We start from the raw sequence: 12,856 nt of genomic DNA, 5'->3' as shown, positions 1-12,856 counted from the left end.
GCAAATAAACCTTTAAACACTTGGCACACAGTGTAATTTAATATATAAAACAGAATTTTAGAAGCATTAAAAAATCTGCACATAAGACCCAAGACCTTAACACATAATAAATACTGTTGATGTGGATCATTGAAGAATAACAAATAAATACCAATGAATTGCTAATACATCATTGCAGAGTAAAAAGTAACAAGGTGCACATAAATACTTTAAATGCAATTCTTTCAGTCACAGCCTGCTTTGTATATCACTCTCGCCATAACTTTGAGCAATTTCACTGGATTTTAAGTTCAGAGACAAATAAAAAATACAAGTCTTTCATAGCAACTCGTGTCTCTCTCTCTCTCTCTTTTGCTTTCCACTCCACTTAAATAAGTCTGCATTTCAAGTTTTTCTCCTGGCTCAGAACCAAAATTAATTTTCGAGTGCCCTTTCTGATTTGTCTGAAGGAATATTCCGTCCCCAAGCCTCTCAGACTCGGACTCATCTCCCCAACAGCACTTGATAAATCCCCAGCTATTAGTAGGATTAGTATTTTGCCATTCAGTACTTTTCACGTCTAATAATCAAGCACTACATTTTAGCTTCTTTTTCACCTTCAAAGAAGACTACTTTCTCCAGGTCTAGGCTGCCACCAAAGTTGCCACTTTTCTGGGGGAGTCGCGGTGGGGGGTTGGGGGAGGCAACCACACTCTATCCGAACTCAACCTCCCTCTTCCCTCCCTCCCTACCCCAAAAACCGAGATTCCGGGCCTGCCTAGGCTGAAAGTCCGGTTTGTCTCATGATACTTCTCAGTTCCAGCCACTGCTTTGTTTGTCCTGCAAGTGTTTGGCAACTAGGAATAGGACCAAATAAAGGGGATGGGGAGAGCAGCGTCTGCTTTCCTTTAGCTTTGGGGTCGGTCTAGAGGTTTTCGTGGGAGGGAGGGAGTGTTTAAGGCTTCTCCGTGCACTGTTTGCAGAGGCTGGACGAGACGCTGTTGAACAGAGCGCACTTCTCGGGGCAGGAGGCGGCCGGCGGCAGGCCAGCGCTGAATGGGTAGCCGGCTGCCTGTTCGTAGGCGCCGAGCGCGGGGTGCAGGGCAGCGGCCGCCGCGGCTGCGGCCGCAGAACTGGGCAGAGAGGCGGCCGAGATGGCCTGGCCTTGGTTGAGGTAGGCGACTAGGCGCCGCATCTCTTCCAGGGCCTGAGCCTGCATGAGGATGTAGTTCTTGGCGAGGAGCAGCGTGGCAATCTTGGAGAGCTTCCTCACCGAGGGGCTGTGCGCATAAGGGATGACCGCCCGCAGCTCGTCCAGAGCGTCGTTCAGGTCGTGCATCCTCCTTCGCTCCCGGGCGTTGATGTTGAGGCGCAGCGCCTTCTGCTCTTTGGATTTCTTGCTGCTGCTGCTGCTGCTGCCGCCGCCGCCGCCGCCACCTCCACCACTGCCCCCGTTTCCAGGGCCGCAGCCTCCCGTAGAACCCCCGGGGGGGAGGCCGGAGCCTCCGTGCAGGTGGGCGTTGGAACAGCCCTCAACCACCTTGGCACCGCCACCCCCTGCTCCCGGGGATGCCCGCGGGTCGGCGCCCCCGGCTCGGAGCACCAGCTCGCAGCGGCCGTCGCTGTCGTCGTCGGGGCTCTGCTCACCGCCGCTGCTCTCCGCCACCGAGCTGCGGCCCGCGCCCTCCCCGTACTTGAGGCACAGGGCAGCCCCTGCCGGCAAGCTGCTTAGGTTCGGGTCGCCCCCGACGCCCGCTGAGCCCACTAGCAGCCCGGGGACACTCACCCCGCCGCCTCCGCCCGCGCCGCTACCTCCTCCAGGCGGCGGCAGCAGCAGCCCGGCCCCTTCGGGGTCAGCTGGCTCGAAGCAGCCGAGGGGCGACGAGGAGGACGCCGGGCGTTCTCGAGTCGGCGGCGCCAAGGACAGGTCCATGCCTGGGGGCGTGGAGCGGAAAGCCGCCTCCAGGCGCTTGGCGGTCGAGGCGCCCAGACTCTTGTGCAGGAAGAGGTCTTCATCGCTCGCTGCCGCCGCCGCGCCGAGGTGCAGCCCGCGCTCCATAGCCCCAGCCCGCCGCGCACCCCGGGAGTCAGGCGGCCGCACAGACGCACGCCAGTCGGGCTCCGGAGCTCCCGCGCGCGTCGGTCCCCGCGCTGCCCGCGGCCCTGTCCCCTTCTTTCTTTTTCTTTTTCGCCTTCCCCCGCGCTCGCCGCCTCCTCTTCTTCTTTTTCTTCGTCTCCAGCCGACGGTGCTGGCTGCTAGGGCTCACCATGGGCCGCGGCCCCTCATGATGGGAGGGTGGTCGCGGAGGGAGTGGAGCTGCCGCCGCTCTGAGTCCAGCCCCGCGCCTCCTCTCTGCACCGTTTATCTTGCTTGAATTCACCTTCAAGAGATTTCCGGACCCATCAACCAGCCGCCGCCACAGACGGGGGAGTCTTTTACATCATTATCTCTGAGTAGGTTATTATGAAGAAGACTCGCCTGTTGGGACAGCGCTTTCTACCCAATCAGGTTAACGTTTTAATTAATAGGATTAAAACGGTAACAAACAATCGCAGGCGCTATCTGGCCATGAGTCTGAATAGTTTCATTTCCCAGGTCTGAAGACAGGGAGCAGCCAGAGCTTTATAAAAGGCGCCTGCTCCATTATTCTGCCTGCCATCTGTATACACAGCTTAGCGCATATGTTTGCAAGGCGCTGGGTCCTGTTAGTAACCCAACAACTGCCTTTAGCTTGACATGTGTGGCGACTTTCACTCATCAATGAGCACACTAAAAGCCCTACTTAGAGCCGAGGATGTTCTTTGCTCCTCAGCAAATTGTGGATCGGCAGTAAAGGCTGGGAGTCCGGTGGAAAGCAGACACCCCCCACCCATCCCCACTGCGCACCCACCCACCCCCACTACCGTGTACTGTCACTACTGTTTCAGCTTACGTAGTTACCTCACAGGAGAGAATTACATTCCACCCTGTTCATAACAAGTCTGCGTTTGGAGATGGGAGCTGGGGGAGGGGAAGGGGGAGGGGAGGTCCCTGCTGGCATACCTCGAATTTACCCCAGATTTTCAGCTAGTAGGGCAGCAAAACGAGAGCGAACCCAGATTTCCTTCCCACGTCGACTTTTTCCCCCCACACCCTTCCACTGCCCATTTCTTATACAGATAAAAAAAAAATACAAAAACAAAAATTTAAAGCACCAAAGTGACGCTCAAGTAGCTTACATAGCCAGTTTGATTTAAAATCCTTAGGGGGTGCGATGCGGGAGGCTTTTGCAGAGCCCTCCACGCTGTTAAGGTGGTGGTGACGGAACGCGCTGCTTCGTGGACAGAAGGGAAAAAAAACTAGTTTCAAACTTTCCTCAAGATTTAAATCCAGTTGCTTCGCAAGAGTGAACTTCGAGAGTCAGTCAAATCCTCTCATACACCAAGTGGGGGCATTCGTGCATAATTATTTAGCCGCAAACGCAACCGCCTCTGCTCCTAAGCCGTTTGGGGACATCTGGATCCATCTGGGCTCTTCCTGGAGGGTTAGTTTAAGGCAGAATTATGAAAACAAGTGCTTCCCTCATGGAGATAGTACACGCGGTCCTATGGCTGCTGAGTACAGTCTCTGGAAGCACATGGTATTTAGTGTCTAGTTTTCATCCTTGTAAGTAAAAACAATAGCCCCCAACATCACCAATAAGTCTCCCTTATGTGGCAGAATTACCGAAGGCTGTGCAGTTTGGAGTTTCTCCTGGTTTTATTAAAAACCTTTTAATGTGGCTTTCAGAGTTGGCCCCAGGTGTTGGATGCTTTTCATTATATTTTGCTCTAATGTGATGAAATTCTAATTCTCTCCTTACCATATGGTTAAATTTCCCCACTGAGAATTAGTTGAAAAGGGAGAAATAATCTATTAATCTCTGTAATAGATTCACAAATGAGGTTCACCGGCAGAACCTGTGTTTGAATGGCAATATCAAAACAGTTGGGCTTCTTATTTCACACAGGAAGGGAAGCCTGGGGGGCGACACCCGGATGTCTGCATTGTCACCTGGAAAGGATTGGAGAGACGCTTAGGTCCACCTTTGCAGAGTGGCTGCCTGAGTTGCAACTGCTGAGGGAGAGAAACCCCCGCTGCCAGGTCCTCCGTTCCTAGCGCTCCTTCAGCTGCGTAGGAACCCAAACACCGAGAACCAGGCGGCAGACTGCCAGGAAGCTCTACTGCCTGAGATTCCGGCCGTTAGCAGAAGGCCTGCCACACGTATATAGCTGTGCACCAAAGCTGTTTTGGTGCAGGGCGGTGCCTCTCTCGTGGCTCTCTGCTAAACTGTTCACTCTTTCTCTTCTCTATTCCTAGCAGCAGATGTTAACATGTCCCTTTAGGAAGCTAAAGACGCGCCAGTGTTATTGTTTGTCAATTACCAGCTCTGTTTTCAGAGGGATCATAAGGGACGAAGGGTCTCTATGAACTTTGGCTGATGATAAGCTCCTGTCAGGCTACTAACAAAAGGATGGAGGCTAGCGCCATGCTGATTCGGAGCAGAGCGGCTAAAAGTGTTCCCTAAAGTGCTAACTTCGTTCTCCATGTTCTCTTGAACCTTCCTCAGGATGCATGGATCCCTTCGGGTTAAGAAGGTATTTAAAGGGCATAGGAGCTTAATAGGAGTTCTATCTTGACTGCCCAATGTCTAATGTCTTCTGGGGTGACATCCAGAACTGTTTGGGTGGAAAAACAAACAAACAAACAAATAACAACAACAACAATAGCAAACCACGAGGACAGTGGTAAAGATGGAACTGGGCTTATAAAAGCCACCAAATCCTGGTTCTCTTAATAGATATTGGATATCGTGTGATGAGGTTCCCGATTTCCCTAGTCCCATCTCTTAAGTACCCTTCCCCCCAAACAGCCCAAAGCTCTACAATAAAGTTTTGCTCGACTTTATTCCCCTAGGAAGTAGCTGCACACCTATTCAGAGACTGGAGAAAATCCTCCAGGCTCCCTGAAGGAGGTGGCTGTTTAATAGTAGCTGGAAAGTTGTGCTGGGGAAACGGCCAGAGAATTTATGGGAGCTTTAAACGCGGGCCTTATAACCACCGTCGGGGAATGGTCTTCCAGGTTTATGCACTCGTAAACTTTTGCTGATTGCTTCTGGGAAGTTGTCAGGCACTTAACACTGCATTTATCTTACAGGGCAATGAAAACACATCTGCCCGACGTCTCGTTACAGGGTTTAATCATCACCAACCCGAGTCATTGCCTCAACTTCCTTTGACTTTGGGTGGAATCAGTCAGGCCTCTGGGTTTCCGGCCCAGCAGAGAGTGACGTCAGCAGCACTCTCAAGGTCCTCTGGCAGCGGGAACTTTAGAAATCTTAAACTTTGACTTTGCAGGAGTTGTTAGAGGAAAGGCCCGGGCTGCTAAAGCAACCCGCAAGCTGCAAAATTGAAGAGAAAGTCCAAACCAGAGCTTTTATCTAAGGAGAGTGAGGTTGCGGGGCTGGAGTGTTGGAGGGATGAAGGGCTGGAGGGTTGGAGAGCTCCTTCCAATCCAGGCATAATCCCGCAACCTGAAGCAGCTGTAGGAAACTTCCCCTTTGTTTTGTACAGTTTATTCGAAGGAGTTCGGAAGACCGGAGAACCAAGGGACGGGGCAGGTTCTTTAGAGAGCGCCAGCAGCAGGGTGGAACAACTAGGGCCACTTGGAAAACAGTTCCTGGCTGCGCTGGGGTTGGGCTGGTTAGCTCAGCGAAGCTCTTAGGCCAACACATCCGAAAGGGTGCGTTTTCGGCTGAGTGTTGGATGCCAAATCTTTACACATCAGAGAGTTTTCATAAAGATGAACACGTTTTTATTATTTTTTGGAGGAAACTCCGAAAGCCGCGAAAAAAGGCTAAAATATTCAGCAAACATCACCGCATTGGAATTAGAGGGTGGAGTTGCAGACCCAAGTAATGTATAAATCGAGCTTCTATTTCTTAGAGATCAGTCTAATGTTTGTTTGTTTGGCAATAGCTCTAGAAGAAGAATCACATAGAACTCACTCCACCTTTAAGGTGGGGCGCTAGGAATTTGGCTGACCAAAATCTCTGCATCTCTGATAACTTTGGCTTATCTAAATTGAGCAGCCAGGAGAAGTCTGGCTCTAGCTGTCTGGATGTCTCAATGTATCTATTTCAGAGCACTTTGAAAAATAAAAACAAAGTTGAAGAGGAGAAAACATAAACTTTAACTTGGAGCCGCTGGGGCGGGGGAGGGTTAAAGTGAATTCTGATAGAGCTGTGGGAACAGTTTTAAGGACAGACTGGGAGCGGGGGAGGGGCTGCCCCCCCAGAGGGCTCTGAAGGTCCCAAGAAGAAGTCCCTAAGGAGGCTTTCTGACAAACTGCTGACAAGTCCAATGCTACTAAGCCTGTGCCCCCAATCCTTTTAGGCCAAGGTTTGGCAGGTTCTGCAGTCCCAAGAAGAGACACCTTGACCTTGAAACTGCATTTGCTTCCTCTACCCTGCCGAGTTTGGTGACCCCTGGGTCGGCAGAACGCCCGCGCTTCCCCCTGGTCCTTCTGAGATCTCAGTGGCACAGAGTCAAGTTCACCTAGTACCCTGGGGTAAAGTTTCTTAGCATCCTTTTGCCATCAACATTTTCTCTGCCTCTTCCAAAGCTCTTGGGGAGCCTGGTCTGCGAATGCTACTGTACCATCGTTATTGAAGAGAAGGCGCGGGGAGGAAGCAGCGACCAGGACAGCACAGTCCTGGCAGCGCTGGAAGGCTCTCAACTTTTGCATTACACAAACCTGCTTCCCTATCCCCAGGATTTTCGGACTTCGGAAGAGTTGGGGTTTGCTACAAACTTCACGCGCGGAGTTCTTCCTGTTAATTTAGTCTAGACAAAGGAGGTCGTTCCTCGGTAGTCTTTGGAGAGTTGTTTAAGTTTGAATAGATAGCGGACAGAAGCCTCCAGCCTCCAAAACCAGCCTACCCAGAATATATACAAACCGACCCAAGCCCCTTATGCGGAGGTCCCCAATTCTGGTGACGTTCAAGGTCAGGTACTCTGCGCGACAAGAGAGTAAAATGCTGCCTGGTTATCACCGCTAAAACCCAGAGGACGATCTAAGCTAAGAGGCAGAAACGAATGGAAAACTAGTGGAAACAGTCCCTGGAGAATTCACTGTCGCCCTTCTTTAGACACAAAATGCGGATGTTTCCTCTAGGGACTGGTAACAATAAACTTCTTTGTCCTGTTATAGGAGTCTCTCCCTTGAAATCTTATCTTCATAATGTTGGAAAACATTAGAGGAAATGTTTAAAGTAATTCGAACATAAATGGTGGATACTTTCAGGGTTTGACCAGAAATAAGGAAACTGGTTAGCTGGGCTTTGGGGTTGTTAGCTCTGTTATTTAAAACCCACAGCGCCATCTCCTGACAATAAAGAGAATATCATGATGTACGATAGTTGAGTGTTAAAAACCAAAATATCCAGCTATCAGAGACACACTTTATTTTCCATCTTAAAAATAACATTAGTGATAGCTTGGTTATGATTAAAAAGCACTATCTTGACTACTTTGGACATTAAACATTGTCAGGCACAGCTCCCAAAGCAAATTACTTGTAAAGAGAAGTTTGTGTTCTGGTTTTACATATACATTAATTTTAAACATTCTGATGTAGTTCTGCTGGGGATTTATAATAAAATATTATTTAATTTATCTAATACAAATTTTGTTCATATAAATTAAAGCATAGGTTAAATTTTAAATCAGACAACTAATTTTTATGTGAAGGATGCCCTAAGCTTAAGTACTGTCAAGAACGAACACATCAGCAAGCACTTAGCTATTCAATTACTACTCTGATGATTTATCACTATGTTGCAAAGTGCGAGAACATTCCATAGAAGCAGCTCCCCCACCCCTTGTTTTGAAGGATGGCACCTGCCCCCTCTGGTGGAAAAAAAGAGTAGGGGCAAAGGTGATTCTTCAGATGCAACCTCCTAACAAACATTGGCAGGTAATGCAGCCCCACGATCTCAAGGCCTTCACCCTCTTTAGGCAATGGTTTCCTCAGCACACAGTCCTATAAAATGGCTTTGATCCTGAAATGTCATTTAGGTTAAATACATTTCCAGGAAAGCTTATTGTACAAACTGGAACTGCACATGCTCAACACTTGGCACTTCTAAAGTGTATTTTTAAGAAGCTTGCTTCCTCTTATTAATAATTCAAAACCCGATAAGATACAGCAATAGGGCTGGGGTAGACAGTTGATTGATTAACAAAGTACTTAATTAGCATGTCCAAAGTGCTGGATTTCTTCTCTAACTTTGAAAAAAAAAGATTTAGAGATGTTAAACATTTTAAAACATTTCTCATCAATGATTGCATACACAGGCCAGCTGCTTGAAACACAAATAAAAGTAGATATGCATTTTTGTAGTGTACAAAATATTATGAATAGCTTTCAAAATAGCAGATCAAACAGACAAATGCAAATGTCATTTTCAGTAAAAGATTAATTTTATTAATTACAGTGAAGATATATTAAGCTAAATATTTGGACTCATCTACTCTGCGATGTAAGATATCCTTTTTGAAAGAGATTAGATTATATATAGGAGAAACTAGATAAACAGATGGTTAGCTACAGAGCTTTTCACAGTAAATTTTGAAATTTAACATGGATAAGTTTGACACATTCTCAAATGTTTTTGATGAGGTCATTTGATGTTCTCTAGCAATTTGCTATGTTTCCATGATTATATTAAGTCATATTAAAGACACATTTAACTTTGCTGTTTTAGTATATTTCGCTGAAATGTGTGGCTTGAGTCATGTAGAACACACAGAGAGCAGGAAGCTAGGGAGAAGGGAGGGAGGAGGAGAGAGATCAATCACATTAGTGCTTTATGTACAGTGTTAGGTTAGTATTGTAAAAATTATATATATAATATTATGTATACATATCTATATCTAGATAGAGATATTCATAATATGTTAAGGTATGCAAAGTATTTTGCACATGACAGAAAAAATCTACTTTTATCTATGTATGATGGCACAAGCCTAGAATTTGGACACCCAGGAGTCTGGGGCATGCAAAGAAAGATCTTTTACACAAAATAAAAACGAGGATTCACAAAGGAAAAAGTTGGAACACTGAAAAACACCGAATTTCCTCTTCTGTAGACAAAACAACCATAAACAAAGTCAAACAGAGTGGGACATGTTGGGAGAATATGTCAAGCATACAAAGAACAGCTACAAAACAATGTCCCAGATGGTATAAAAGGAGATTCAGGGTTTATAATAGGAAAAAAAAAAAAAAAACAAATGAAAGTCAGTTCCCACTCTCCACTCAACTGTGGAGAATGGACTGACTTTCACACGAACTTGGGTGCCCCACATTTGACCATGTCCCAGCCATGGGGAGGCCTGTCGGCACCCAGAGGAAGGATAGCAGGCTACCAAGAAGAGACTTGATACCCTATGAGCATATACAGGGGGAGGAGGTCCCCCTCAGTCACAGACATAGGGGAGCGGAATAAGGGGAAAACGGGAGGGAGGGAGGAATGGGAGGATACAAGGGATGGGATAACAATTGAGACGTAATATGAATAAATTAGTAAAATATATTTTAAAAAGAAAGTTAAAAATGAAATAGGTTAAATTTAGAAAGGACTATATGCTTAGCTATAAGAAATGTTAAAGTATAAACTGTTACAAAGAAATCTAAGCACCCACTGAGTCCATGTAGAAAACTACCAAAGGATTTTCTTAAAGGGAAGAAAATATGATGCAACCTTAAAGCTTGCAAATGACTAAATGCACTGTAACGCCTCCATCCAACTAAGTGACATACTATTATAAATAATGACTGTGACCATAGACGTTGTGAGGAGTACCTGGAATTCCAGCACTCGAAGGCACAAAGCCGGGGGGACTGAGAGTTTGAGGCCAACGGGGCTACACAGCAGAGACTCTTGGTCAACATAAGAAAACAATATTGAATGTGGTAAGTTTTTATAAAGCCATGGCCTGAGAAGAATTTTTTTTTTGGTATGAAAATGAAAAAGAAAGGTGCAGAATATAACATATTCAGAACATTTTAACATGTGTAGGCTTCTTTCCACTGTTCAAGGCAATAAATATAGGATGCATGTGCTTGTGGGACAAAATTCCAGATTTCTTTGGGATTTCCAGCAGAACCACCGTCATCTGGTTGACAGAGGAGCCAGGACCCGTATGTCACCTCCGTGAATTGGATCAAGGGACACCTGAACTCACGTCCCACTGTTGGAGTGGGTCACATGGCGCTTCACATAAGGAAGGCAAGCTGAGGCTCAGAAAGACCCAGAAACCACCACCAACGTGTCAGACACACAAGAAAAACAAGAACAGAAACAAACAAAGAAAAACAGTTGTTAGGAGGAAAGAAGGCAGACAGACAATAAAAGCCCAGTGACATTGCTGGCCACCAGAGGGACAGCTACAAAGTAAGTCAAAGGCCATCAACAATTAACCTGCAAGCCTGATGTGGTGATTGACAGCTGTAATCCCACACTCAGGGGTTTGATGCAGGTGGAATTACAACGGGTGGGAGGCCAGGCTCAGCTCTAAACAGAACCTGAAGCTACTTCATTTCCTATCTGACAGAAACTTTATTCCATAGTTAATTCTCTTTTCCTCTTGGCAACTGAGATTGGGAGGAGATTGAGGGTGAGAATATATATTTAAACAGCTCTACAAAAAGTGAAACAATCACTGGCAGATGTTCTATTTCTATAAGAGTAAGGAAGAAATGCCTGTGTCTTCTATAGAGCCTCTGTATCATAACCCATTATTTTCTCCATTCAGAAATAGAATAATCACTTTTCCTAATTTTAAAATAAATCTGCAATCGTTCTTTAATAGTTATCGTCCCCTTAAGCTAATTTCTTTCATTTTTACCTTGGTCAACAATGTGTTTTAAAGTAGAAATGTTACTTATGAACATCTATTGCCTAACCAAACAAATCTAGTTTTCCTTACCATTCACTATACAGCTTGGGGCGTTTTCAACATTCAAATCACAAAACAATTGCATTGCAAAAGAAGTGGATTTATTGAACTTCAGTAAAGAGTAATTGGGAATTAAATATTGAAAATTAAGCGAATTTATGCACAGAGTTCTCTACGACCATAGCATTGTTTTTCTAAACACTAAAAGAGACTGGGGATTTGTGGAGCAAGAATTCTTTTTAAGGTCTTTGAAAAAACTATTTCCAGGTGGGATTTTACTCCCCCCACCCCACCCCACCCCATGTACTTGCGCTTGTGCTGCAGTTCACCCACTGTAGCTCCCGGAAGAACAAGTGTTGCTGTGTCCTACTGCTAATGTCCTCACTTCAATCTCTCAGGGATGGTTATGTCTGCGTCACACTCAGATGTCTGATTGTCAGCTTTATGTCTCAGAAAGTGTTCCCTGCAATTCAGGCACAGTAAAGCATCTCCTTCCAGATAGCCTTCGTGTACTATATAACTTTTATAGTCATTATAAAAAATAATTTATTGAAAAAACCTAAACCTTTTCCAACTCAAGTGACTTTTGATTTAAATGTCTGTGGTCATGCTTATGGTAATCAGTTATGGTAGAATTTTTTTTCTTCTGAATTAAGTTTGCTCTTTAGATTACAAAGTTTAAAAAATATAAAATGCACCATCATCTCAAACAGTGGGAAATATAGAGAATCTGTAGTCCACATTTATCATTATTTGCTTTCACTTTGTATTTAATACAGGGTTTGGAGAAATTTCTTATTCTTTGTGTCATATTTTTTCTTTTTCTCTATATTTTTTACTTTATTTGTATGGCTACATGGTAAAGTCCAAAGTAAGATAAGCCTTACCCTGCTATGCTTACTTAAACACTTTGTTTGATAAAATCATGAGAAGCAATTTGAGGTATTAACAATTCCATTAATATTCAAGGTAACAATGAGTTATTAAAAGAATCTTAGGAGGTTATTTAGAGATGATGGCACAAGCAACAAATCTCTGCGAATGCTTAACCGTTAAGCCTGTGAAGACATAAACTCTGGATACAACACTGTGATCTGAATTTGAAGTCACTACCTTGACAGCATTATTTCCTATGAACAGGGCTGTAGTTGACAAGATCAATGTGTCCCATACAACCCTTAGACATATCTATCAAAAATTGCACTTTTCTGCAAGACGTACCCCTCCACTCTCATGTTGCTTTGTTATCTAGACTTTGCGCGTTAAAATGAAATCATTCCTTGCTCAAATGCAAACAGCACCACGCTATTTTTATATTTGCCAACTGAGCTATTCCGACTCGGACTATGGTCAAAGCAATTAAGTCATCTTTCATCTGTGGGTAGTTTGATGTGCCAAGATCCAGAAATATCATTTGTTATCATGCTACCATTTAAAATAAGGCAATTTGCATACTACTTAAACTCAAAACAGCTCTTTTCTGCTCTTTCATTTGGAATTTGCTTTGATCAAATCTCTGTATCTTCTAGCTACCATTGCTAATATTATAGCCATTTTTATTTTAAAACTGTGGCCTAAAATTTGAAAGGTGTTGTGATACAAAAGTAGACATATTGAAAATAACCCCTGACTGGAGCAAAGGGACAATTTTAAAAAAATGAATAGGTTCTCCCCTTGTTGTGCAATTTCATACTAGTGCCCAAATGAAGACACGGATGTTAAACAGTTTTTAAAATAATTTTCTTTTGTCTACCTCAAAGGAAATAGAAGGCAAAAGCAGAGGATTTGTACAAAAAAGGGACTTGAAGGAATTTGAAAACTGTTAACTAAGTGAACAAAGCATTTTAAATTATGTGGGAGACAGCTCAGTTGGTAAAATGCTTGCTCAAACAAA

At 44.9% G+C, this 12,856-nt stretch overlaps 1 protein-coding gene across 1 annotated transcript; it reads right to left on the bottom strand.

The window, feature by feature from the left end:
• Positions 1-501: 501 nt before the first annotated feature.
• On the bottom strand, positions 502-2,174 carry BHLHE22 (basic helix-loop-helix family member e22). Its single transcript, XM_084795174.1, has one exon. The coding sequence runs from the start codon at positions 2,036-2,038 to the stop codon at positions 935-937; it is 1,104 nt and encodes a 367-aa protein (XP_084651300.1). The 5' UTR covers positions 2,039-2,174; the 3' UTR covers positions 502-934.
• Between the last annotated feature and the right edge of the window lie 10,682 nt (positions 2,175-12,856).

The sequence above is a fragment of the Acomys minous genome (assembly GCF_964271855.1).
Source record: "Acomys minous genome assembly, chromosome: 9".
Lineage (NCBI taxonomy): Eukaryota > Metazoa > Chordata > Mammalia > Rodentia > Muridae > Acomys > Acomys minous.
Note: the sequence above shows the minus strand (reverse complement) of the source record. Positions and strands in the feature narration are given on the sequence as shown.